Here is a 26,145-nt window from a genome sequence, read left to right as displayed (position 1 = left end):
TGCTATCTTTGTTTTCTTACCTTGTTTGTGTGGGTATCTCGATCCGGAATGGTTGTTGAAGCGTGGCATTCGTTTACGTTAGCAACTGTTCTCTCCATTCTGTTTCGAGTACGCCAAGCCCGTCAAGTATCGATTCTCTTAAGTGACACATTCTAAATTCTGTCACAAAGATTTCAATTTATTCACTATCACAAAAACTGAACACAAAGACAGGCACGAAGCTATGTGGAACATGAACAAGCTAATTATGAATCTCAAGTTGCCAGGTACACAAAACAAAAATATATCACGGTTACAATAAAATAAATAAACACATAATAAATATAAGTTTAGTAAAAGAAGTAGATGAGAAAGAATTATATTTCAACAAATTCGATGTGCGATGCGGCTCTATATACTCGTATAATTGGGTATAATATGAAAAAAACACAACTACTTCGATTTAGTAGGAACAACATATGACGCAATGCTAAACGAATGGAATTTAGTTGTTGTTTATTTAGTTATTGTTATTAGTAGTTGTTGTTACTTGTTTTAGTTGTTGTTGTTTATTTAGTTGTATTTAGTTTCAATAACTTTTCTTTATAATGCAATAAAATCTGGCAAGCAGCTATTTAAACGATCGAACACTTCGTTTGTTTATTTGTGGCTTGAAGTTAGGCTCGCAGAAAATGCCGTTCATGGGTTAAATTTAGTAGGAACAACACAACCTGTGACGTAGGCTATATTATACCCAATTAACTTATCGTTAATTAAGATTCTAACTTATGTAAGTAAACTTAACTCAACTGTAATACGTCATCTTGCTGATATAGATTAGCTGGCACTGACGTCATAGGTCACATGTGGCATGTGAGGTCTTTTTCTTCTTAAAATGTAAGTACCCAGTTGTGGACAGTGGGTATTAAAATATTTAAATCTGAAAATAAATTTTGTTTAGACAAATTTGTTTATGATTAGTTACAGTTTTATTAAATTAGCTACGATGTCTGTGTTCTACGTACGTGTCTACGATGTTAGCTCCTATAGTAAAGTTACATCAGATGAGAGAAGATGATATTCTATCAGGAAGTTTGATAAATATGCTGACTTTGCCTTTGGATATAACTTTATCCTCAAGGATGTTGAGAATTTTTAAGCTAAGGTTGGTTTGAATATTAGGGTACGTGTAAATAGCGTCACGTCGATTCAGTATCTTGCTTTTTCTAAAATTCTGAATTCGAAATAGCTATTTAAAAAACATCGCACTCAAATCAAGATCGTTATAAGATAGCCTACAAAATAATGTAGTTTTTCCGACTACTGAATATATATAACTTACTTTATTAAAATAAGCCTATTTTAATTAACTTATTATCATTTCAATAAACCTATCTATGCAATGATTGTAAGGGCAAGAGAAACAGATCTATATGTTCAGATATGGGCCGACATTTAGTCGAAAATTGATCTAAATAAAAGTTAGCTAGAAAATTAAAAAAAAAAAAAAAAATGACGGTGTAACTTGAATGAAATTGAAAAGAAACTGATCTAATGTGATATCCATTTTCTTCCCTATCAGTTTTCTTGGAAGCCTTTGCACAAAATGTTACAAAGCCGGCAACAAAAAGGAAAACTCTCAGGATGGTCAAGAAACTAAAAAAGTCATCAAAAACTACGAAAAAGCCGTCCGAGCAAGAAAAGTCGGTGAGTTTTTTTTTTTTGATCTTTCAGTATTCTATCGAGATGGACGTTCCATTTAAAAAGTTGCACAAACAACACTTTAATTTGAAATGTAAATAGATTATGTAGTTACCTTACGTAGAAACTTATGGTTTATTTTGTTTAACGGCGCCCACTTTTGTCCTTTCTATAAATTCATTTAAAGGAATTCTATTGAATGAACGACTCTTATCAATGTAGTTCAACGAATCCCTGACAATTACCATGCATTGAATTTAAAAAAAAAAATAAAAATAATATAAATAAGTCCGTTAAATCACAATAGCACAGGGAAATGTCGTTTTAACATGCTTGTCATTAAACAATATTAAAATGGCGAAGAATGGAGTGAAATAGCTTTTGACGTCATTCATAAAACTGAATATTTTCAATACTGTAACTTAAAATCATAATGAATATCAAAAAGAAAAAAAAAAGGGGGGGGGAGGGAGTGCTACTGCCTTTTTTTTTCTCTTTGACCTTATAAGTATCAGAGAGTTTGGTCACTGCATGTGGCCAGTCCACCTGCGGAACGAGTTTATGACTCTGAGCAGGCTCCACGCAAAGGTCAGTTTTTTTTTATAATTAATAACTCTTGTTAAAAATCCAACATATTTTTGATATTAAGACTACTAATAACTAGCTTAACCCCTCCCCCGCAGTGGGTCATCCGGGGTCTGCATGCTGATAGCTCGAAGTGCGCGCTGGTCCTCGACAAAGTAATTGACACAAAAGAGGGATAGATAGGCGACGAACAGATGGCAACACAGCAATGTCACAGGAGAATGGAGATCAACATACAGGATTTTGGGCGCTGGGACCCGATTAAGACTAATAATGTTCAACTCCGTAGTCTTATCGTTTTGAACCCAATCCAGGAGACAAAGGAACTCCTGGATCACGTATTGGGAGAAATTTGCCCTCGTGGTGGACGTTTTGATAAAACTAACCAGCATCTGAGTTACATCGAGAGGAAGACCTTGAAAGCCACCCACGGTTAGCCCGACGTTGAACTCGTATCCACTGGGATTCGACTCCGGTTCACCTCATTTGAAGGTGAACGATTTATCCCCATAGACATCACGGATTCGAAATAAGCGGGTGTTAGCCGATTTTCTACCTAAACCCGTCGATCATGAAGTGATTTCGCTAAATTTTAATAACAAAATCGTTCATTTTCAGGGTCTGGTTTGAATAGAAAATATTTAATGCATCATTAATTTTTTATCTTAAGGCTAATTAAATTGTAAAATATGAAAGATTGGTTATGACTTTCTCTTTGTTACGAAAAAATAAATGCGATTTTTATGGCATTTTATATTAATCTTGCGAAATATAACTTCTCACTTTTCGTCAAATTTATTATCTTATAAATTTTTTTGCTCACGAACCAAAATTAATTCAGATAGACGGTTCTTGAAGCTATTCATGTTAGTTTGAAGCACAGAAAAGAATTAAAAATCTAAACATAAGCAAAGTAAAAATACTCGTTTTTAAATGGAACTTATACTGCATTTATCTCAAACACTTTTTAGGACATTTTTGTTTTAAGAGGTCTTCAGTTTCAATCCAATTTAGTTAAAAGTTTAACACTGGTTTTATTTTACAGTATTGGTCAAACTATTGCAACAACCAAAATTAACAGGGGTCTGTCCAGACAATTTGTGAAAGGTCCGTTTTAGTAAAATTGTGAAAAAATTTCTCGTAATTTGTGAATATAAAATAAACGTTAAATCACATTCTTTCAACCAGGGTTCGCTTTTGTGAATTTGTGTAAATAGGGTCCGTTTTTCCAAAAAAAACTTTTTCAAGGAGTTTTTAAATTGTAAATAGATACAAGATTATGCTCAACACTGTAAAATTATAATTAAAAAAATTAAATTTTAAAAAGTAAACAGCAATTGCAGCTAATAAATTAGCGATGCAACATACTAATATTTGGTATTTAGCCTATACTGCTGAACGCAGAATAGTCATTTCGGACGAATAAAGGAAGAAGCGTCTGCCTAAGACAAAATTTAGTTTGTTTACATTTGCCTTTCTCCCCTCCCCCTTCCTGGGAAGGGTTTATTCCATTAACAAAACAATAATCAAGATAAACAAAATTGTGAAGGGTCCGATTAAAAGATAAATTATTTTGTGAAGGGTCCGTTTTAAAGTTAAAATATTTTGTGAAGGGTCAGTTTTTATAAAAAGATATTTTCTGAAGGGTCCGTTAACGGACCTAAATTTCTTCTAAACAGACCCCTGATTAAACATAATTTTTCAGCAAATTGGTTTAAAAAGTTGATTGATTGTTTCAATGTAGTGCAAGGGGGAAATTAATTTTCTACTTATCGTCAAGCAAGTTGAACAAATAGTTAAAATGCCTCGTTTTACGTCATGAAAATGTGTAACAGGGCAGCATCCCTTCCCTATTTTAATGTTTGCCTCGTGCACTCACTTCCGCACAAAACAATGGTCAGGTGATGGAAGGAGTGGACAACAATAGAGATTTGTCTTCAATTTAGCTGTCACGCTTCCGTGATTCCGAAACTTTCGCAAAACGCACGCGACTTCCAATATGACCACATTGTTATAAATTATCTCAAAGATTGTTCCCGGTGAACATGCAAATGATCGGTGATCCAACGATTTTATTTTATTTTATAACCCTCGTTGTACAGCCGACCCAATTTTTATGGGTTTACGACAACCAATGTTCAACTCTGCAGCCTTGTCATTTTGAACCCAATGCAGAAGACAAGGGAACTCCTGGATCGAGTATTGGGTGAAATTTTGCCTTCGCGGAGAACTTTTTGAGATGGAGCTAACCCGCATTTGCGTTACATGGAGAGGAAGACCACGAGAATGACGGCAAGGGGACTCTAACCCATGATCCGTCTACCACTAAGGATATTTCACGTCAGCACTGTGGTGGGTGCAAGCCGGATGCGGAATTCGTATCGACTGGAATTCAAACCCGGTTCGCCTCATTGGAAGGCGAACGCTCTATCCCCTGAGCCATCGCGGCTCGTGATCCTACGATTGTGGGTATAGCTCGTTCACCAGGAGTTGGCACTTGGCTCCGCCTTCATCACGTGGTATGCGACGATACTATTTCGCTATTTTTGGGAGAAGGTTGTGAGCAAACTTGAACAATGTTGCTATTTGGCGATCGTTTGGCAAAAATATTTATTTCGCAAACTTTATGTGCATTTTTTTAACAATAAATATTTCATAAATTTGATTATATTTTGCACCATTTCTTATGATATTTCTTTCTTTTGAGTGAATAGTTTGTCCTTTATGAGCCATTTCGCTGGGAGAACAACAGTTTTTAAATTTAAACTATATTTAATTAGCTAGTGTAACAAAAGGTATAATAGCAGATGATAAAGCAAAGTAATGACTGAAAAATAATTCACTTTTTGTGTTTGGCGCAAATTAAGGGTTGTCTCAATTTCAACAACGGAGATGTTTCTCTTCTAACTCCCGCGCTGAAATGAACTCTGCGTCCCAGGAGGTGGAGCCAAGTCTCAACTTCTGGTGAACGAACTATACTTTATTTACGCCGCACTAGAGCTGCATTATGGGCATTGTTAGGGAAACATCCCTGGGGATAATCCACGGACATGCCAGCACCATGCAGAGAGGATGGCTTCCCTGCTTTGGTTGCCCGACGACCTGCTCACGAAGTCGAGCACTTTACCGTAGAACAATTTAACGACCAATACCGTACACCCTCAGTGCCTACGAAGGCTAATCAAAGGTCCGTCATTTTTTTAATATTTTACTTTATAACCTTCGTCGAACAGCCGACCTAATTTTGGGTTTACGACTACTAATGTTCAACTCTGTAGCCCTGTAATTTTGAACCCAATCCAGAAGACAAGGAAACTTTTAGATCAAGTATTGGGCGAAATTTGACTTCTTGGAGAACTTTTTGATTTAATTCACCCGCATTTACATTACAAGGAGAGGAAGACCACGAGAACCTCCCATGATTAGCATGATGGTAAGGGAACTCTCACCCATGATCCGTCTACCGCTGAGTATATTTCACGTCAGCACTGTGGTCGGGGCAAGCCAAATGCGGAATTCGTATCGACTAGCCATTGCCAAGATTCGAACCCAGTTCTCATCATTGGAAGGCGAACGCTGTATCCCCTGAGCGACTCACTTAATGCATTTTATAAAATTTTTAGCAATCTCAAAACTGTTAAGCTGTAAAACTCCATGAAAAAATTTCTTTCCAATTTTTTTATTTCCCTAAATTCAGCTTTTATATCAGATTTGATATTTTTATTTTAATTTTTAAAGATAATTTTAAAATAGGAAGATCTAGATCAATACCCCTAGAGGTATGATTTGTTATGGGAACATGGAGGACTTAGTCACTAGACAGATTTAATGTGCATCAGACATCATTTGCTACACGGGGAATCTTCGACCGGCGGGGATCAAACCCACTACCTCTTGTACATGGGGTCAGTGCCCTACCGACCTGACCTAAAGGGCAGTCATTGTATGAGTCTTTTATCAGTTTCATTAAATGATACACATAAGGGATTTCTCCAAAATGCGGTGGAGAAATATCATTTAATGTGCATAAATGAAGTTTGATAATATGATTTATTGGTTGATGATAAGCAGACAACCATAGCATAGCAATTGCATGCCACATGTTAATAATTACGTACCGTAGTAATTTAAACTAATTTTCAAGATCCACTAATCATGGATGTTAGAAACAAAACAGATTTTTAAAAAAAATGAAAAATTGACAATGAAAAAATGGTAAAGTAAGTTAGGGTGTACAAGCAAAACAAGAAAAAACAGCGGTAGCCAAAGGAAACGGCGGCTCTGCTATTTTCCCGAGAAAGAGACAAATCAGGACAGATCAAGTTTCCAAGTAGAATAAAGGTTTTGCGTGGAATCGGCGTCACTGACTTTTTAAAAAACCAACATTCATATGAATGTTGAACAAGATTCTAAAGTACTGTAGATAACATAATGTGAAAGAGATATTAAAGAATATTATGACAAGATCGAATTGAGCGTAGAATAAAATGGTAAAAACAATCTTGCAAATATCAAACAAAAATTATAATACTGAAATTTCAGTTTGATCTTCTCAGCGTTATTGAATTTATTTATATAAAAATATAAATTTTTGTTTAGCAATAAACCACGTACTTATTGAGAAAAGTTAATAAATACGAGCAGTCTGAATGTTTCTTTTACCAATTAATCCGCTTTTATGGTTTTCTTCTTTAAAAAATATAAATAATAATATATTTATTTTTTTACCAAAAAAAATTGTCATTTTTTTTTTAAGTGATTAAGTAAGGTTAAGCCGAATGATCATAATATAAGAAGACTGCGTTTGCAATGATGAAATGACACTCGCTTTGAAACCAAACACCTATCTGAATTATCTTCTCAGCAAATAACAGAAAAGGAGGAATGGTTAGCAATGCTGGTTACTTATCTCTATATTTGGCTATAAAGGTAGTTGGAAGAAAATTTTTTTTTCTTAATGTCATAAAATGCTTTTTGAGATGGTATCGAGAATTTTGCGTTTACCTTCGTTTGTTTTAAATTTCGCATTTTCTTGCGGCAAAATTTAAGACAAATTGTCTACACTTAATGACGAAATCCTGTTATTTTAAAAATTAAAAATGGAATAAATATTTCTGACATAGATCATTCAGCTTTCTTTTCTCTATTTTATCACTAGCATTTAACAAGTTGGGAAAAAGTTTAGAATATTTTGAGATAAGTATAATAACTTCTAATAAACAATTCATAACTAAATATTAATAATTTTGAAGTAAAAGCTATTCGTGTAAATAAATATATTTATAATTTTAATTCGCATCTTTTAATTCAGCCACAATTTTCTCATTAAGAAATTCTTCTGCTTTTGAAATTTCATGAAATTTGTTACTTACACACAAAATGCGTTAAATACTATATATTCAGATAGTGATTTTTCTAAACAGTTCATAAATTACAAGTTTAATTAAGTTTAAACCATAAATTATTTGAAATTTCAGTAAATAAATGCATTTCTGTTGCATTACATATTTGTATTTCTTAATTGAGCATTATTTTTTTTAGCACACATTTATTTATTTTGCTTATAAGTGCAGCTAATGAAATTAATCATTTCAATCTGTTACAACATAAACAAAATATGATAAATAATTTTGAGTTATATGTTTAAATAAACTTTTACTACCACTGCATTTCCCTTAGCATTATATATCCACCTAATGTTAATTTGAATTCCTATATCAAAGAATTTCTTCTCAAAACCTTGCTACGTCGAAATTTTTTTAGAAATATAAAATAAATTTTTTCAGAAAAACCACTATGTAAGTTTATTGTAAACCAATTCTTTTTTGTTTAATGTATAATTTTTTTGTTGTCTTACTTTAAAAATAAAATTATCATTGGTGTATTTAGATTTATAGTTAACTGTCATTATACATATTTATTAGTAGTTCTTATGTTTCGTGACTTTACTTTTTAGAGTAATATTTTAGAATATATTTTTCTAATTTTTAGAACACACTTAGTTCTGAACTTAATATATCGAAATTTTTTAAGCCCCCCCCCCTCAACTTTGAGATATAGTATACTGTCCTTGCATAATTCATAGGTTACAAACAACCGTTATATTTGGATTGTATCATTTGTACTGATTTTAGAGATAAAAACTTAGTTTTGTGTTTCATTGTCTGATTATAAATTAAGGAAATTATGGAAAGCTTTTTGGTAGAAATAACATTGTGTGGTTCCGCGAACGGAGTGAAATGTTCAATGAATCACGTGATGGGGTTGCTGGTTTCCGCGTGTAAGAATGCGATATGATCACCCAAAATCAAAAGATTAAACAAGATACGAAAAAAAAACAAGATCCATTTTCAAAGTGTGCTGGCAAATACTTCTAAACGTGGTTCATTAAGGATAAAAACGCAAACATTTTAAAATACGTTTATAAGATTATCCGTCTAAAATAAAGTATATTTATTTAGAAAAAGAACATCTTTTGAGTTTGGATCAGGAATTTCAAGTATCGTTTGCTTTAATAATTTAAAATTGCTCCCCTTAAACCATTACGAATACAGAATATGTCGTTAAAATCTGATCAACCAAACCATTTTTTTTCCTAACCAAGTACCATTTTAATACTTACTACAGAATTATTTTTAAGGGACAGAAAGTTGCTTTTAACATGGATATCCCAAATTGAGCTACTACTGCTTTTGTGTAAGTTTCACCGGTGATCAATGAAACAGTAGTACTGTCAGGTTAAATGTAGAAGATTTTTGTTTCGTTCAAACGATCTTTCACCAACACCGATCTGCTGAGTTATATTGTGATGCGCAGTATTTGTTGAGAGCTTTTGTCAAAGACTATTGCACTCACTTCGTTAATTTTTGTCTTCCTTATGACATTCGGGGCAATAATGGAAGATTAAAAAAGTTTTAAAGCTTCTGCATCGTCTGATCAGCTCAGCATGCTTCCTCACAACTGATCCTCGTTATTATTTGAATGAAACAACAAAAGCTCATCTTTTCTTTCGTCCCGATGTTCCTCGAAAGCAGACGATTCTTTATTATTAAAACGCTCTAATCTGTTGCCAGGAATAGAAGAATCTTTTCATCTAATAGAAATCACGTAACCAAGGATTCAGTTGTATAACCTCAACCATTAGGCATAAACAATTACTGTCCTTTTACGATTCCCCCTGCTCCATCTACAAGATCTGAGCACAATGCAACAAAAGTCTTCGTATCACAAACACGAGTTCTGAGCAAACGATAATCTCGGCGATTATACTTAATTGTTGGCAGTCCCGAACAATGATATACGCGGTCGAGATTAACAAGGCTAAATCCTTCCTCTGTTTTGTTCCGCCATAATGGCCGGAAGGAAGGTATTTTGGTTCTCAAAAAGGAGACGCAATAGTGTCGTGTGTCACTTAAAAGGAAAAGAACTTAGATTTTATTTATTCTTGTCGATAAATATGGAATATTAATACATGATTTACATTAGTATAGTAAAAATGGCATATTTTAGTGATCAGACGATGCAGACGCTCTATACCATTTTTTAATCTTTTAAAAGAAAAAAAAAAACTCTGCCCATGTATATCGATATCGTTAGAAAATATTATTGGAATGGTAAAGAATATAATATAATCGATATTTCTAGATTTACAGCTCTGTAAAATAATTACCCAAAAATGACTAAGAATTTTGCTAAGCTAAAACGATGTCAGAATAGAGGAGGGGGGGGGGGTGGATACTAACTAATTAACTGACTACGATAGTCTTTTTTTTTTTTTTTAAAATCTTTTAATTTTACTATGTTAGTGAACCATAATATTTAAGCGATTTACGCTACTATAATATCTAACAAATAAAATTTAATAAGAAAAACTTAATCACATTTTTTTTTAAAAATTTACAATACTTAAAAACGTTTAAAAATGAATTGTGAATACGTAATGGCATAAATTTGTTCGTTTATTATAATTATCTAAGACTGTTGATTAATATTTATTCCGCATTTTTGATAAATTTTTAAGGACCAAAAACAGTGCTGAAGTGTCATTTGGTATTTTAATTTAAAATAAATATTTAAGTATTCATTTTAATAAATAATTGAAATATTTATAATTATAAACAATTCAAAGTTTTATAAAAAAAAATATTTTCCTCACCAGTGTATTTTTATACTTCATTGGTTAACAAAGAATCGTTGTACATTCTATTATGGGGGATAGGGGCACGTGCAGCGCCGGATTAACCTATAGGCACGTGCCTATGGCCTACGAAAAACTTGGGAGAAAAAAATTTGTTGACAAAAATAATTCAGCTTTAAAAACAAAAAGTGTATTTTGCACAAAATTATGAAGATACAAATAAAAATATAATTTTTTCGGTAATAAATTATTTTACAGAATCTTATGATATAATATATTACTTTTTTGGATTCAACGAAATCTTGTATTATGCTGTCGAATTCCAAACTACGCAAAATGTCGTATTCAATAGACATGAGTGCGAGCGATGCCAAACGATCTTGATTCATTGTTGAATGCAAATAATTTTTTATCAATTTTAATCTGGAGAAAGATCTTTCTCCTTCTGCATTTGCATTCATAATTCCTTCTGCATTCATAATTTCAAAAGATTTACTTTTGACAATGTTAATTTCCTTCACTTAGTTATCATAGTAGTATCATGAAAACTATGAAGCTATTTGTAGTATAAATATTTCTTGTAATTAATCTCACTATCAATTTCAATGTTCTCTTTGCTGATTTGTTGTTGTATTGTTGACGCGAAGTGTTTACATAGTTATCGATCGAACTAATCATAATGGTATTATCGATATCAACTGCAATATCGGCAGTATGTCGGTATTGCAGATAGAGTTTGATAAACAAATTTGTAAATTAAAATCCATATTAATAAAAATGTAAAAAAAATATGCAAGAAAATTTTAGCATATATTTTGAAAAGAGGGGAGGAGTGGGGGAAGGGCCCAAAAACGGCTGTGCCTAGGGCCTACGAAAGGTATAATCCGGCTCTGGGCACGTGTGAACAATTTTTTTTCTAGATTTGTCGAAAAACCCTATTTAACATAAATTTTTACTCGTGAAGTTCATTTTTTTAACAATAATTTAAACGATTATCTGCATTCTGGTTCAAATTTAGAATTGCATTGTTGTGTAGTTTTTCAGTAATAATTCTTTTTCAAAAAATAAAATCTGCTTCATACTCGCCTCCACTAGACGGAGCTGAATTAGACAAGATATGGGGATAGTTAGAACAAACTTGAGAATTTATTACGTCGTCATTTAAATAGGAAGACATTTGTCTTATAAATAAAAAAGTTATTCTAGGTGTCCACTTTAACTCCCTTCCCTCTCCTCTACAATGTCGCTTTTTTCTTTTTTTTCAATTTTCACTTAAATTGACACTTTTATTCAATTCTTACTATCAGATCACACTCTCCCTCTTCTATCTTGTTCAAATTTTCAATCCTTCATAAAATACTTTTCATCGATCTACTCAAATTCTAATAAATTTGATGTTAATACTGTTTTTTTTAAATATGAATCCATTCATTAAATTTAATTAATTAGTTTTAATTTCATATGTGAGAAAAAATTGTAATTATTTAATAATTGTTGTTGTTAATTTACGTCGCACTAGAGCTGCACAATGGGCTATTGGCGACGGTCTGGGAAACATCTCGGAGGATGATCCGAAGACATGCCATCACAATTTTGATCCTCTGCGGATGGGATGGCTCCCCCGCTTCTTCAGCCCGACGACGATATGCGTGCGAAGTCGAGCACTTTACGGTAGCACAATTTAACGAGGACCCATACCGCACACCCTCGGTCCCTACGCAGATTGATCCAAGTGGTCACCCACCCGCACACTGACCGTAGCCAGTGATGCTTGACTTCGGTGATCTGCTGGGAACCGTGTCTTAACGATCAGTCCACTGCGGGACAATTATTTAATAAAAAGTAAATAAAATAAAATTTTTCTTTGTTAACCTAAGTTAGAATTGACTTTAATTTTATATTACTTGTTTTTATACTTTTAATTTACGCATTGTTACATGACACATTTTTTTAAAATTAAACTTACAATTTGAATCGCTTACTGCTTAATTAAATCGAAAATCACATTATTGAAAAAAAGAGTTTTATTGCAAACTCATCAATTATCTTATGAACACTGGGCAAACATTATGCACTTAACGACGTCTCATATACACTAACTATACTACGCTGTTTCTGTCCTTAGCAAATGGTTTTAATCTGAAATATAATTTATTTGAAAAAAAAGTATTCTATTAAAAAAAATATTCTTAAAAAATAAAGCCAAAGTCTTTCCAGATAAAAAAAGCCAGAACTGGTTGAGAAGGAAATTAGATTAAATAATTACTTACTCTGAAGTACATATACCGCTATTTTATTTTATAAAATTAATTAAAGATTGCATGTCATTGTACTCTTTTCAAATAAGAAGAATGAATCATATTCTTTTTCCTTCCCTGATTTTCCTTATCATTCATGAAAAATAGCATTAAAAAAAAAAAGAAAGAGAAATTATGTTTTCTGAAAGGTATGATAACGTAAAAAAATTGTATTGTATTCATTTCAATTCTCTGGAACAGGTGTCACATCAGTGATATATATATATATATATTATTTTTTTAAAATTAATGTGCTCTATTTTAGTTTCAATTTTTTTGAGTGGTCTCTTCACACTACTGTATTGATATGTTTCGCTTTGGCTAAATTGATACAATATTCGGATATACTTTTCCAGCTTTTTAATTTTTTTTAAAATTAAAATTTTTCTCTTTTCATTAATCTACATTATTTTCCATGCCTTTTCAATATATATATATATATATATATATATAACGTCGTTGCCGAGTGGAAGAATTAAAACAGGTCTTAGGCAGGGAAGAAAGGTACAAAATTTATTTATTAGACAGAGATCAGATATAAAAGTGTTCACGAAATGTTGTGCTCCTCATTATTAGTTAGGGAAAATCTTGTAAAGTAAATCCCTTAAATGTTTCATTTCAGGGAATAAGGGAAATCTTAGTAATTGTAATTGGCTTATTAAATAGGTCGCGCGACTCCCACAAAGAGCAAAGGGAAAAATGTCTCGCTTTTAATTAATGCATACTTGAGCCAAAAATAGATTAAAGGACAGATTGTGAATTTAAAAGAGTGAGAAAGCATTTAGTTTTGAATGATAAATTAAGAAAAGAATATTCAGAAAAGGAATAACAGAAAAAAATTAATTGAAGCTTTTTATATCACACACACATACTATAGATATAAACATTCAATTTCACAATGGATTGTCATTAAAAACATATTAAATAGATCATACACATAATTAGTCCGCGAGAAATGAATAGTCGCCCTTTTAATTTTATATTGCAGGAATCGTACCGTGTACCGATCATCATATCTGCTCCACCTCACATCTCCCCCCACGACATTCCAGTAAGCATCGAGCTTCATGACGACGACAGGTACATCAAGTCATCCCCTGATCTTCATCCTATAGAACCCATTCACCTGCGGCCCCTACACCATCATCCCAGATCATCTAAGATGGAAGTCTACCATGGACCAGTTGCTGTACCAGCCGATTATCCCTACGGAAGTGCTGAGGTACTTATTTTACATTTTCTTGAAGAACTTATCCATGCAACTAATTAAGCTTTTTATTCTGGGCAGCGTGTTAAAGTCTTTTCAACCTAAATTTAAGAAATATATCGTATATTTTTTTTAAAAATACTAAGCATAGGCAAAGTTCCAGTTGGGTGTATTACAGATCTAAATTTAGAAAAATGGAACATTACGAATTTATTTGGATCCATTTGTTTACTCTTAAAAAAAAAAGGATTTTTTTAAAGAGTGAAAACTGGAATCAAAGGGTCCATTTTCTTGAGTTGTGTTCATTTTCTTAAACACGTTTTTTGAGTTGCGCCAATTTACTTAACCCCTTGTCTGTGAAATATATTTGAGGGAAATGCGACAAAAATGGAGGAATAATATTCCTATTAAATTTGATCGTTATTACAGTACGTGAGAAATAGATTATTTAAAAAAATAAATAAAATAGCCATTATATTCAATATTTTCACACAAATGAGAAATGTTAATGGATAACAGTAATTTTTGCCTAAATTATAGCAAAATAAATCAAATTACATAATTTTCAGGATAAATATAATAAACTAATACAATAATATAATTATTTATATCAACTGTCACGAATTCCATGTCCCTCCGATTCCTTTAAATTTCCGACACATTCCAAAAATCCGACAAATGGCGCGAATCTGCCGGTCTTTTCGCTGATAAATGACTGAGCTCGTGCTTCACGAAATGGGGTGCTTGCACTTCAAGAAGATCACAGATACCAACACATGGGACCTATGACATGAAAAGTACCTATTTAGGAACAGAACAGTTTAAGGTAGAAGTACCATCTTTGGAAAAAGTATGGTTTATCACTATATTGCCTAAATGTGCTCCAGAATCTTTCTCGCAAGAAACTACGGATATAAATGGGTGCTATTCAAAATTCTGTCATAGTAATGTACTTTATTTACAGCCTCATCACTATTATGAGCCAAAGAACGAATTGCCAGTAGAGGATCATGGAGATTTGTCGGCCATACCAGGAGCTCCCGGACTAGATTATCCCACTTACTCCCATCTTCCAGAGACAGGATTCAAGTGTTTACAGCATACATCCACTCCAGGATTTTATGCTGACGTAGAGACCAAATGTCAAGTAAAGTATACATTATGATAACGACTTTTTTTCTGCAAAACCTTAAGAGTAGTTATTTGGGTATTCTATTTTTCAAGCTCTGAAAGCTTGTTCAAAGAGGATTTACCTTTTGTCAAAAAAATTCTAGAAAAAAAAAAGAGTACCTGAAGATTTTCTTTTGAAAGTTTTCCTAATTTTATTAATGATTGCTGTTGTAGTTCATTTGCGTTGCACTAGAGCTGCACAATGGGCTGTTGGCGATGGGTCTAGGAAACATCCCTGAGGATGATCCGAAGACATGCCATCACAATTTTGATCCTCTGCAGAGGGGATGGCACTCCTGCTTCGGTAGCCCGACGACCTGCACGCGAAGTCGAGCACTTGACTGTAGAACAGTTTAACGCGGATTAATACAGCACACCCTCGGTCCCTACGCAGACTGAATATCCAAGTGGTCACTCACCCATACACTGACTGCAGCCAGAGATGCTTGACTTCGGTGATCTGCTGGGAGCCTTGTCTTAACGACTGTGGGACAATAAATGATTGTAAAAGATATATATTCGAATCAAAGTGCATTGTAATAAGAGCACTACTTTTTATTGCTTAATCATAAAAAATTCCCAATGATGTGAGTTGAATTTGATTTTGCTGGACAATAATAATAATGATTTTTTGAATCCATTTAAAAAATGGGAACAATACAAAGAAAAAAAATTTGCAAATGATAATTTTATTAATTATTTATGTCAAAACATTATACGAAACAAATAAATTTTACTTCATTAGAACAACAAGAAAACTATATTTTATTTTGAGTTTTTAAAATGCATTTTGGTTTAATAAACACTGGTTGGTTTTGTACATTATGGCTTGAGTTAAAACATCTTTTTTTTACTAGTCAATCACTTTTTATTCTATAAAATAAAAGAATTAAAAATGACAATTGTAAAGGTAGAATAAGACAAATTATTTCGGAAGTAAAGGCAGTCGGAGTGCAATGATGACCACATTGTAACCATCATGACTATGGGTAACGAAATTGTGGAAGCTTAACCACTATGGCCCCTCAATGGGCTGCTGTGGGAATATTTTAATTTAAGAATTGTTAATACCATACATATATCAGGGATGAGATTAGCCAAAAAGCAAAAAAGCTGAATTTCCACGATAGTAAATTTTACGCAAGCGTAACCCTTTAATAATAACAGTTTAAGGTAATAAATAATGTGTTGACATACAATTGTGTACTAATCTATCATTATATAAATGATTACATTGATACTTAACATTTTTTAATGAAAATAAAAATTACCACCTGAAAAAATAAATCTGGAAATTATATTTTTCCCCAGTTCACATAAGAGACAATTATTACTTGAAAAACTACCTGGTTTAGCAAATTAAAACTACTGAGAATATACATTAATATTTCATTTCTTTTAATAAATACTGTAATGTGATTTATAGCAAATATATCAGTAATAATCAGTAATCTTTTTCCCCAAAAACAAATTAAATTAAATCTCTTTTTAAGTGATTGCTTTTGTTCGCTATATCTTTTATGTTTTCTACATTTAGTCGTTAGTCCATCTTCAAACATCTTGTGACAAATCCTATTTTTTCTTCTTTGCAAGCACAGAATGTAAGTTTTGAATATATTCCCTTCCAGTTTCTCTGATGTTGTAACACTTACATATACTAATAATCGTCCTTAGAAAAACAGTCACCTTTATAGTAACTAATTTTAAAAAAAATGTACTTCTTACAAGAATCGTGATAGTTGATCTTAAAATTGCGTGAATATAAATAACAATTATGGATTTTGAAATCACGTGAATATGAAACTAGATATACGATTTTGAAAATGAGAAAATACAAACTGGGATATAGAATTTTTAAAACGCGTAAATACAAATCACGATTCATAATTTTTAGATTGCGTAAATACGAATCATGATGCGTAATTTTTAGATTGCATAAATAAGAATTATGATGCATAGCTTTTAGAATGCGTGAATGCGAATCTCAATGCCTTATTTTAAAATCACGTATAAATACGAAAATCAATGTTTGATATTATAAACCGCATGAGCAAATCAACACATTGAATTTTAAACTTGCGAGAATCGCTACACAGGTTTTTAAAAAGGTGTAAATACGAATCACAATATCGTATTCAAATATTAATTCAATTTTCAAATATTAATATATGTCATAATCAATGTCATCAGCATAATACTAAAATTATTAAATAAATTTAATAATTTTAGTTTTATATGATTGTAAATTGTAATTATTTAATCAAAAATAACATATTTACATCAGTGATAATTTCTAACTTATAGCTGTATATGAACAAAAAAATAGTCATCAGCATAATGATAAAAGTTTGGGTTGTCATCAGCATAATATTAGTAAGTTTGGGTTGTCATCAGCATAATATTAATAAGTTTGGGTTGTCGTCAGCATAAAATTAATAAGTTTGGGTTGTCGTCAGCATAAAATTAATAAGTTTGGGTTGTCATCAGCATAAAATTATTTTCGGGTTGTCATCAGCATAATACTAAAAGTTTGGGTTGTCATCAGCATAAAATTAAGTTTGGGTTGTCATCAGCATAATATTAATAAGTTTGGGCTGTCATCAGCATAAAATTAATAAGTTTGGGTTGTCATCAGCATAAAATTATTTTTGGGTTGTCATCAGCATAATACTAAAAGTTTGGGTTGTCATCAGCATAAAAATAAGTTTGGGCTGTCATCAGCATAAAAATTATTTTTGGGTTGTCATCAGCATAAAATTAATAAGTTTGGGTTGTCATCAGCATAATATTAATAAGTCTGGGTTGTCATCAGCATAAAATTTTTTTTGGGTTGTCATCAGCATAATATTAAAAGTTTGGGTTGTCATCAGCATAAAATTAATAAGTTTGGGTTGTCATCAGCATAAAATTAAGTTTGGGTTGTCATCAGCATAATATTAATAAGTTTGGGCTGTCATCAGCATAAAATTAATAAGTTTGGGTTGTCATCAGCATAAAATTATTTTTGGGTTGTCATCAGCATAATACTAAAAGTCTGGGTTGTCATCAGCATAAAATTAAGTCTGGGTTGTCATCAGCATAAATTTTTTTTTTGGGTTGTCATCAGCATAATATTAAAAGTTTGGGTTGTCATTAGCATAAAATTAATAAGTTTGGGTTGTCATCAGCATAAAATTATTTTTGGGTTGTCATCAGGAATTGTTTTTTTAAATTTTATTATGCAAAATTTTATTTAAGCAAAAAGATAAAGTAGTTATTTAAAGAGGTGTCTAATCTTAATTTTTACAATTATTATTGTGTACAATAATTATATTGTGTACTAATCTATTATTATAAAAACGATTACATTGATACTTAACATTTAGTGAAAAAAAAAAATTACCAATTGAAAAAATAAAGCTGGAAATTATATTTTTCCTCAGTTAAACAATAACTATAATGATAAGAAATTATAAAAATAGAGAAGTTAAGCTAAAGAAGTATGAAAATTGTGTTAAAACTCTCTATACTATTTGCATCAAATTTTATTTATTTTACTAGGAGGCTCCGGCCCCTGCTCGCTAACCCCCGAGAATTGCTACGCAATCCTATGTGGTTCACGCTGTGAACCATGGCTCTCTGCGCTCGCTTGCCAATGAACACAATGTTCTAGCACAAAGACATAGTATATTATCATCAAAGACATAGTATTGTACTTATGTAGAAGAATTCTATCAATGTTCTTATTTGCTTTTAAAAAAGTATATTAGCTATTTAGATTGTACATGGTGAAAAAATCAAAACATTAGCTAAATAAGAAACATATTAGCAAAATAAATTATCTGAGATAATAACCCTCAAAAAGTCTTTCATTTTCAAGAACACAAAAATTTGCTTTATCGCCAAATGAAACATTTTTTGGTGATCAGCATTATTGAAATCAATTTCTATATTAATTAACATTTGTGATAAAGTACATAGCATTTTAGAACAAAATAAGGATGTTTTACATACAATAAATTAAAATGCATGGCTGTTAGCATCACCCGAGAAATACCATGTGGAGGTCGCCATGCTGCATTTCTAATCGGGGTGTTTTGATTTTGTCAGTTCCCCTTGCCTACTGCCAATAGAACTTTCAATAAAAAATTTTTCCAAAAAACATTTTTTTCTGCAAAGCTCTAAGAAATTAACACTAAGCATTTAGAATTTCTTTGAAAACACAATTATAGATTTGGCATCTTGGAGCAATTACTGAAAGGCTGTCAAATGACTTAACTCTTGACAGGCCAACATAAAGTTGTCCATGACTAAAAACTTGACTACATCTTTAACAGTTATTATTGCACTTGATCTCTGCAATCTACGCCTTCCATAACATTCCTCAATACTTTCTTTCTATACAAAAATTGCTATTTTAGTTTGAAAAATTACATGACAATCAGCAACTGATAATTGTTTCGTATTTGATAAGAATTTTGCATTTTATAGCATAAATAACAGCAATTATAAATAAAATTTTGATGATGAGTTAATTAACTCTTTTTCCCCCAAATTTTTTTTTAATTAAATCCCTTTTTAAGTGATTGCTTTTGTTTGCTGTATCTTTTATGTTTGTTATATTTAGTCGTTAGTCCATCTTCAAACATCTTGTGACAAATCCTTTTTTCTTCTTCTTTGCAAGCACAGAATGTAAGTTTTGAATATATTCCCTTCCAGTTTCTCTGATGTTGTAACACTTACATATACGAATAATCGTCGAACGAATCGCTACATAGGTTTTTAAAAAGACGTAAATACGAATCACAATATCGGATTTTTAAATCTCGTAAATAAATCGCAACACGCAAATATGAAAAGATATGTTTGATATTAAAATCGTGTGAATAAGAATCGAGATATTAGCAGATTCCAGGCTTGGGACCTCTGAAAGGCTTGTCAGAAGCAGCGTCGTTTGAACTACGAAAATCGGATCCATCTGGAGGGCGGGTAAAAAATTCGGAAAATCTTATCTGCTGCGTGTAAAGGGGAGAAAATAGGTAAAATAAGTAAAAATGAGAAAGGATTGGTAGCTATGTAGTTTGAATTTTCTGTTCCTTTTTGAAAATCGGTGAATTTTCTGAAAAAGCAGAATACTAATTTAAAAAAATGAAATTTTTAGAAAATCTGAATTTTTGATAAAAAAGCTGAAATTTAAGAGATAAAAGTGAAAAAAGCGGAAATCCGCTAAAAAACGGAAAAATCTCATCCCTGATATATATATTTTTTCGATAATATTCACTTATTATTCCTAAAACATATTTTATTATTTATAAACGTGCCCTTCAATGGGGGCCTGTTTTATAACTTACGTAATTATAGTTCACTTTAACCAATGCATAAAATGTTATTACGATTACTTCTTTTTAACAAAAAATATAAATAAATTACAATTTAAGGCTCTAGTCAGACTGCCAGGTGATTATAATTAATTTTGACCAATGCATACAATTTATTAAAATTTGTGAGTTAATGTTATGATAAAAATACTAAAATAAAATTTTTTAGTGTTATTTGTCTCGTTATTCAAAGAAATATAATAAAATTTTATACTATGCACTTGTTTGACATATTATTAGTTTTTGGGTTAATTGACATTTTGTTCAAAAAAATGTATTGAAAATCAAAGAAAAAATTATTTTTATTTTCAAAGATCAAAATAAAATATGAACAATAATAATAAATAACTACACCTCTGACAAACAAATTTAAACTAAAACAGTGATGTTAATTTGTGTGTGTTATTTTCATATTCTGTAGAATTTTTCAAGACCCTTTATTCAAAATTGTACAGTTAATATAGATATAAAAGAAGTTTCAGCATTTTTCTTTAGAAAAAACAAACAATACATTCTTTGTAAGGAATTTAAACCAAGGCCTTAACATTCTTCTTCATTTCAGTATGGCCTTGTTCTTTAGTAAAATTTTTCTTTATTTTTGCAGATGTGGCATTACTGCCAACCAGATGGCCGACACGATCGATTCTTATGTCCGAATGGTACCGTTTTTGATCAACTCACACGAGTCTGCAACTGGTGGTTTAATGTCTACTGTGACAACTCGTTGTCTTACTACGATATTAATTTCGACCTTTACCGTGAATCGCCAAGAATAACACAACCTTCAGAAACTCCGGTTTACTACCACGAGGCCAGACCTTCGCATCCCGAGAACTCCGTGATGATCAGTCCCAATAGCTTTCTCAGGCATGTGGAAGAATTCGAAGCTAAAATAAGACCAGGCGACAGTTACAAAGAATACAGCCCATACGACAGCCACAACGCTCCACTACTGTCTGCGGCAACCCGGCAAGAAAAGCGTTACCCACTCAAGTTGGCACCTTCACCACAGGTCAGGCACGATCCGGACGTGTCTCCGGACTCCAGCAACGCTCGCACCGTGTCGACACCGGTCGAAAAGCCGTCCCGCAAGAGAGGTCAGAAGAAGAGAGTGCCAAAGCGGAAAAAGCAAGTTCATTCTACGCATGTTCCAACCTACAGGGAAGCCAAGGCTACTCCTGCTGCGAGGAGATATCGCTTGGTTCGAAGACGGAAGGTGAACAAAAACTAAGTAGATAGAAAAAATAAAATTGAAACGATCGACAGTCAGTCATTTGTATCTGATATGGGCCAATCCACATGACTTTGACCACCTGGTTACCTTTTTTTTGGAAGTTGTACTATTTTGAAAGAACTTCTTAAGAACATCAGCCATTTTAAAAGATGTGTTCCTGAAGTTTAGTAACTTCATAAGGACCGTTCTCACTGGATGCGATTTTTCTGAATAAGAACCTGATTGTGAGTTTTATGCAGGTAAAAATGAGTCTCCAATGAGGTTCGCATTTGCTCCCAATGAGAATGGCCCTTAAAACTATCTTTCCAGTACAGCAGTCACCATTGAGGTGCTTATTGATGCGATCCAAATGAAATTTAAAAAATTATGTAATTATTACTAGAGCCGGCTTGTATAATATTAGTGGCTAACTCTACAACTAATCAAGTAGCCGTATGATTCGCTAAAAATAATGAAAATTCAGTGGTCTTACTGGCTCTTGAACTTATGATGTAAAATAATTTATTTCTGGAATATATATGATTTCTTCTACATCACATACAAGGGAACTATAAGGCATAAATTGTTATGCAGTTGAATGTTTTTCACAAACAAGATCTATTTTTATACCATAGTTGTAATATATTTGTCATTATTATAGTATATTTATATATTAACTACAGCAATTACATATATTTCTATTTGCGAGTTGTGGTGTTCGAAAAACCATGCATATTCCGAATATACTTTAGAGCCATATTCTTAAAAAACTTACTCAACTTGCGTTTTAGTGATATAATTTATGATCCTATTTCGTTAAAAATTGACAATTGAAAATGACCGTAAATGAAAAGATGTGCTGTCACACACTTTTAAAAATTACCTATCAATGTTTATTAAAGAGATTTTTAATGAACAAAAATTGCTTCATTTTCGGGTTTCTTTTCAAAATGAAAGGCATGGGTTGAATACATATTTATTTAATAATAGTAACATGGTATGTTTATTTTATCAGCTGAAACTATTGTACATAAATAGCTAACATTGTTACTGAAAAAAGGAGCTTTTGTAAATACTTTTTTTTTTCAATTGATCTGTATTGCTTAATAAAGTATACTATTTTGCTATACTATAATAGTTGTTGTTTTATTCTAGTCAAAACTTTAATGTTAAATTTTCTTCCCCCTATCACCAATTAATAAAAACCTTCAACAGAAAACTTCATCAACATTTTCAATCCATTAAAAGCTGATGTTTGACTCCACATAAACTTTTAAGAGATTTAAAGTTTCTGCAAACTTTTCTGTTGGAAAAAGATATAATATGTAATTAATAAAATTTTAAAAAAAAAGATGTTTATTCAATTTTTTGCTATCTATGCAAGAAAAATCAAACAAAATTTAAACAATGACTGTTTGTTTTAATTTCGACTATATTTACTGCAAACTTAAGATGGTTGGTTCAAACTCTATTATAACTAATGATCAAAACGATTTATCATGAAAGTTAAATAAATACTTAAGTTAAGTTTAATAAATACAACAGTAAACTGCAAGTTGTTGAATTTTCCTCACTTAAATTGAAAACATTTTAAAAAATTCTTGTATTTTTTTAATTAAAAAAAAAAATCCAAATGCCAATGTATTGAGGATGCGTAAGTATTTTTATTTATATCAGCTTTATTTGTCAGCAGAGTTGAAAAAACATCAATAAATAAATAAAGTAATAAATGAGATTACAGAAAGCGTAAAAATTTCCCTGACTAAGATCTTTCACTAATTTATGGTGGTTCCTAATTATAATAGCTTTCCATTTACTTAGAATCATTATAAATATGCAATATACATTGTTAAAAAACTCTCTTTTTAGTAACCACATATGTAAAATATATTTATGAAAAACTTTTTCAATTTAAAAAAAAAATCTATTGAAAACAATGTATTACATTTTTTAAATGTAAACATTCAGAAAAATACTGCACAGGGCATGAAATGCTCATATAAGCAATTTATTCTAATCAATAAAATCTCCTGATTTCTCCCATTTTCGTTACCTTTCTGGAATTATGAAAATTTACAAATTAAACTCACGATAAAAATATGTTAAACCACAACTATCACTACATTAGAAAAATATACCAAGATTGTTTGTTTTCGATAAAGATATAACTAATAATAATATAGATAAAATAATAAAATAGAGTTAAATATCTTGGCAACATGAATGCCTAGCTATTATCTACTGAACATTTAATCAACTTAACATGTAACAATGTGTACCTAACATCAAATCTTCTTAAATAACTTTGTAAGAGAATCCAATGATTTGTTTCAATGAGCAAAAGAAAAAAATACTGAGAAAAAATCTTAAACTGAAACTCAGTTTTCAAATTCTAATAATGTAATCAAAATGTCTATAAATATATTCAGGCATTTGTTATTTTTATCATTTAAATTACATTTACTTCTAAGAAATATATTTAAAAACAAATATCTTTTCAAGAGTCAAAATCTGAAAAAAAAAAAAGTCAAAAGTCAATGAGTTCAAATATCTTTTAATCAGTTTTTACATAGTTTATTCATATAAATTCTATTATTTATATATTATATGAAAAATTTAGACATTTAACTGAACTTTTTGCACCTGGAAATAAAAACATGTTTCCCAACAAATATGATTTAATTTAATTTAAAAAAAAAACCAAATTAATTAAAGTGGAAATGATTTAATACTTATTTAATGAAAAGCCAAATAACATTTTTAGAACTACTTTTAATTTTGAACACAGATATTAAAAGCACAGAATTGAAACAATTCTGTAATAAATGCAGTTTAAAATCTAAGTTAACCCTTTGTGGGTAAATTTTGGCTTCCCCTGCATCAAAAAACCGGTTACCTCCATGTTACTCATTCAACGAGACAGTACACGATTGTTACTCAAATCTGGAGAAAAAAAATCACCGTGTTTTCCCTGTACATATTATGCGTGATATATTATGAGGAAACACAACAATTACTGCGCTCGTGTATGAGCAATATTGGGCTAACTATACTAGTTATAATTGCTGAAAAAACTTAAAGAACAGATGAACATACTTAATAATAATGCTATAGTAAATGAACCAGTTTAAAATAGCCGAAATACCCTATAGATCGAACTTTGAATGGTCACTATTTTTCAAAAGACGGAAATGTGAAACAAAATTCCCTGTATTTTCCCAGTTTGCAAGGAAAAACTCAAAATTCCTTGCATTATCCCCGCTATTTTAGACGATTTTTAAACTCCCTGTATTTTCCAGGTTTTCTCTGCAGAGTGGCAACCCTGCAGTAGCAGGGAAATTTCCCTACAATTTTATCCAGCGACTCGATTTATAAAGGGTTAATTAAAAAAAGTAGGTAACATTATTTTTTTTAAACCAGGTATAAAATATTAGAACTTTGAAATACCAAGTTAAGATAAATCTAAAATAAGAACATAAATGTACACAAAAAATAGTTCCTTTTTAAGTGTAGAAATAGTCATTAGGAATAGGAAAACGGACATTATATAGAAAAAAAAAGCTTGTCACAAAGTTATTTGGCATATTAAGGATTTACCACTGCGTCTGACTGTGAGGATGGTGACAAAAATTGAGATTGCAGCGCACGTAGGTGATCTTTCAGCTTGTCTTCTTCCAAATTGCACTCCTGTGCGAGATTGATGAGATGAATCGCTAACTTGATTTCCTCTCGATTTTCCTTACAGGGAAATACTTTTTCATTTTTCTATAAATGATATAATCAATATTATAAAATCTCAAGCAATTATGTTCAAATAAATATGCATAATTTAGCCAGTTTGAGGAAAGTTTTTCTCCTCAGCTGACAAAACTTTTTAGCATTACATATTTCAAAATATTGAAACACTACTGTTAACCGCTTCCCTGATTGTCCCGAGTAAACTTGAGTATTTATTGCACAGCAGAATTCGTCAATACGTTTCATTTTACCACGTTTTTACTCGGCCGAAAGCAAAATAAAAAATATGATAATCTGCTGTGATTGGAAGTTTACCAATTTTTGCTGTTTGTGGGAATGCAGACGTGTTTTGTGCAATTGTATATAAGATGGCTGATGAATTTACACAGAAAAAAGAGTAAAAAAATGGCGTTCGAGAACGAAAGTAAAAGTAATGCAGATGATTTTTCAGATTATGAAAATGTGAACATATACAAAGATTGATATTTAACTTTTTTCATTTGCCCGAGATAATTTGGGATAGTAAACGGATGCTAAATTAAATATTTTTTACACATAAAAAAATTAAAATTTCAACTTAGAACTTGTGTATTATTTTTGTTTTAGTTCTTTGCATTTATTAAAGAAATAAAAAAATAGGTTGAATTTTTGCATTTTTTTTTAAATGGCAAGGGAAGCTGTTAGGAAACATTAAAATTAATTTACCCAACGGTCAAAATCAAATAGAAGCAAAATTTTTTAATCTTTATTATAGATAATAA

The 26,145-nt window shown here is 31.4% G+C and overlaps 3 protein-coding genes across 5 annotated transcripts in view; 1 reads left to right on the top strand and 2 right to left on the bottom strand.

Annotated features, from left to right (window-relative positions):
- Ufl1 (UFM1 specific ligase 1) overlaps positions 1 to 408 on the bottom strand; it is a 178,834-nt gene extending 178,426 nt beyond the window's left edge. The window contains exon 1 of the mRNA XM_087158057.1: positions 21 to 408. The gene's annotated coding sequence lies outside the window, so the exon portion shown is untranslated. The remainder of the gene's footprint in view (positions 1 to 20) is intronic.
- Positions 1 to 22,781, top strand: part of LOC107449755 (uncharacterized) — a 35,277-nt gene extending 12,496 nt beyond the window's left edge. The window contains exons 1-5 of one of the 3 annotated variants that reach the window (XM_087158058.1): positions 791 to 876; positions 1,562 to 1,686; positions 13,688 to 13,921; positions 14,871 to 15,053; positions 21,038 to 22,781. In XM_087158058.1, coding sequence (XP_087014184.1) covers positions 1,624 to 1,686; positions 13,688 to 13,921; positions 14,871 to 15,053; positions 21,038 to 21,664 — 1,107 coding nt within the window. In that variant the 5' untranslated portion in view covers positions 791 to 876; positions 1,562 to 1,623 and the 3' untranslated portion in view covers positions 21,665 to 22,781. Of the gene's footprint in view, positions 1 to 790; positions 877 to 1,011; positions 1,145 to 1,561; positions 1,687 to 13,687; positions 13,922 to 14,870; positions 15,054 to 21,037 lie in introns of those variants that run through there. The other 2 variants (XM_016065399.4, XM_043051738.3) reach the window with 2 other exon arrangements.
- A 1,403-nt stretch (positions 22,782 to 24,184) lies between these two features.
- LOC107449754 (mutS protein homolog 4) overlaps positions 24,185 to 26,145 on the bottom strand; it is a 51,652-nt gene continuing 49,691 nt past the window's right edge. The window contains exon 19 of the mRNA XM_071178069.2: positions 24,185 to 25,411. Coding sequence (XP_071034170.2) covers positions 25,232 to 25,411 — 180 coding nt within the window. The 3' untranslated portion in view covers positions 24,185 to 25,231. The remainder of the gene's footprint in view (positions 25,412 to 26,145) is intronic.

Source organism: Parasteatoda tepidariorum, chromosome 2 (assembly GCF_982258835.1).
Source record: "Parasteatoda tepidariorum strain Cologne lab strain chromosome 2, Ptep-v5.0, whole genome shotgun sequence".
NCBI classification, from domain to species: domain Eukaryota; kingdom Metazoa; phylum Arthropoda; class Arachnida; order Araneae; family Theridiidae; genus Parasteatoda; species Parasteatoda tepidariorum.
The sequence above is the reverse complement of the archived record's forward strand: the minus strand, read 5'-3'. Positions and strand labels throughout refer to the sequence as shown.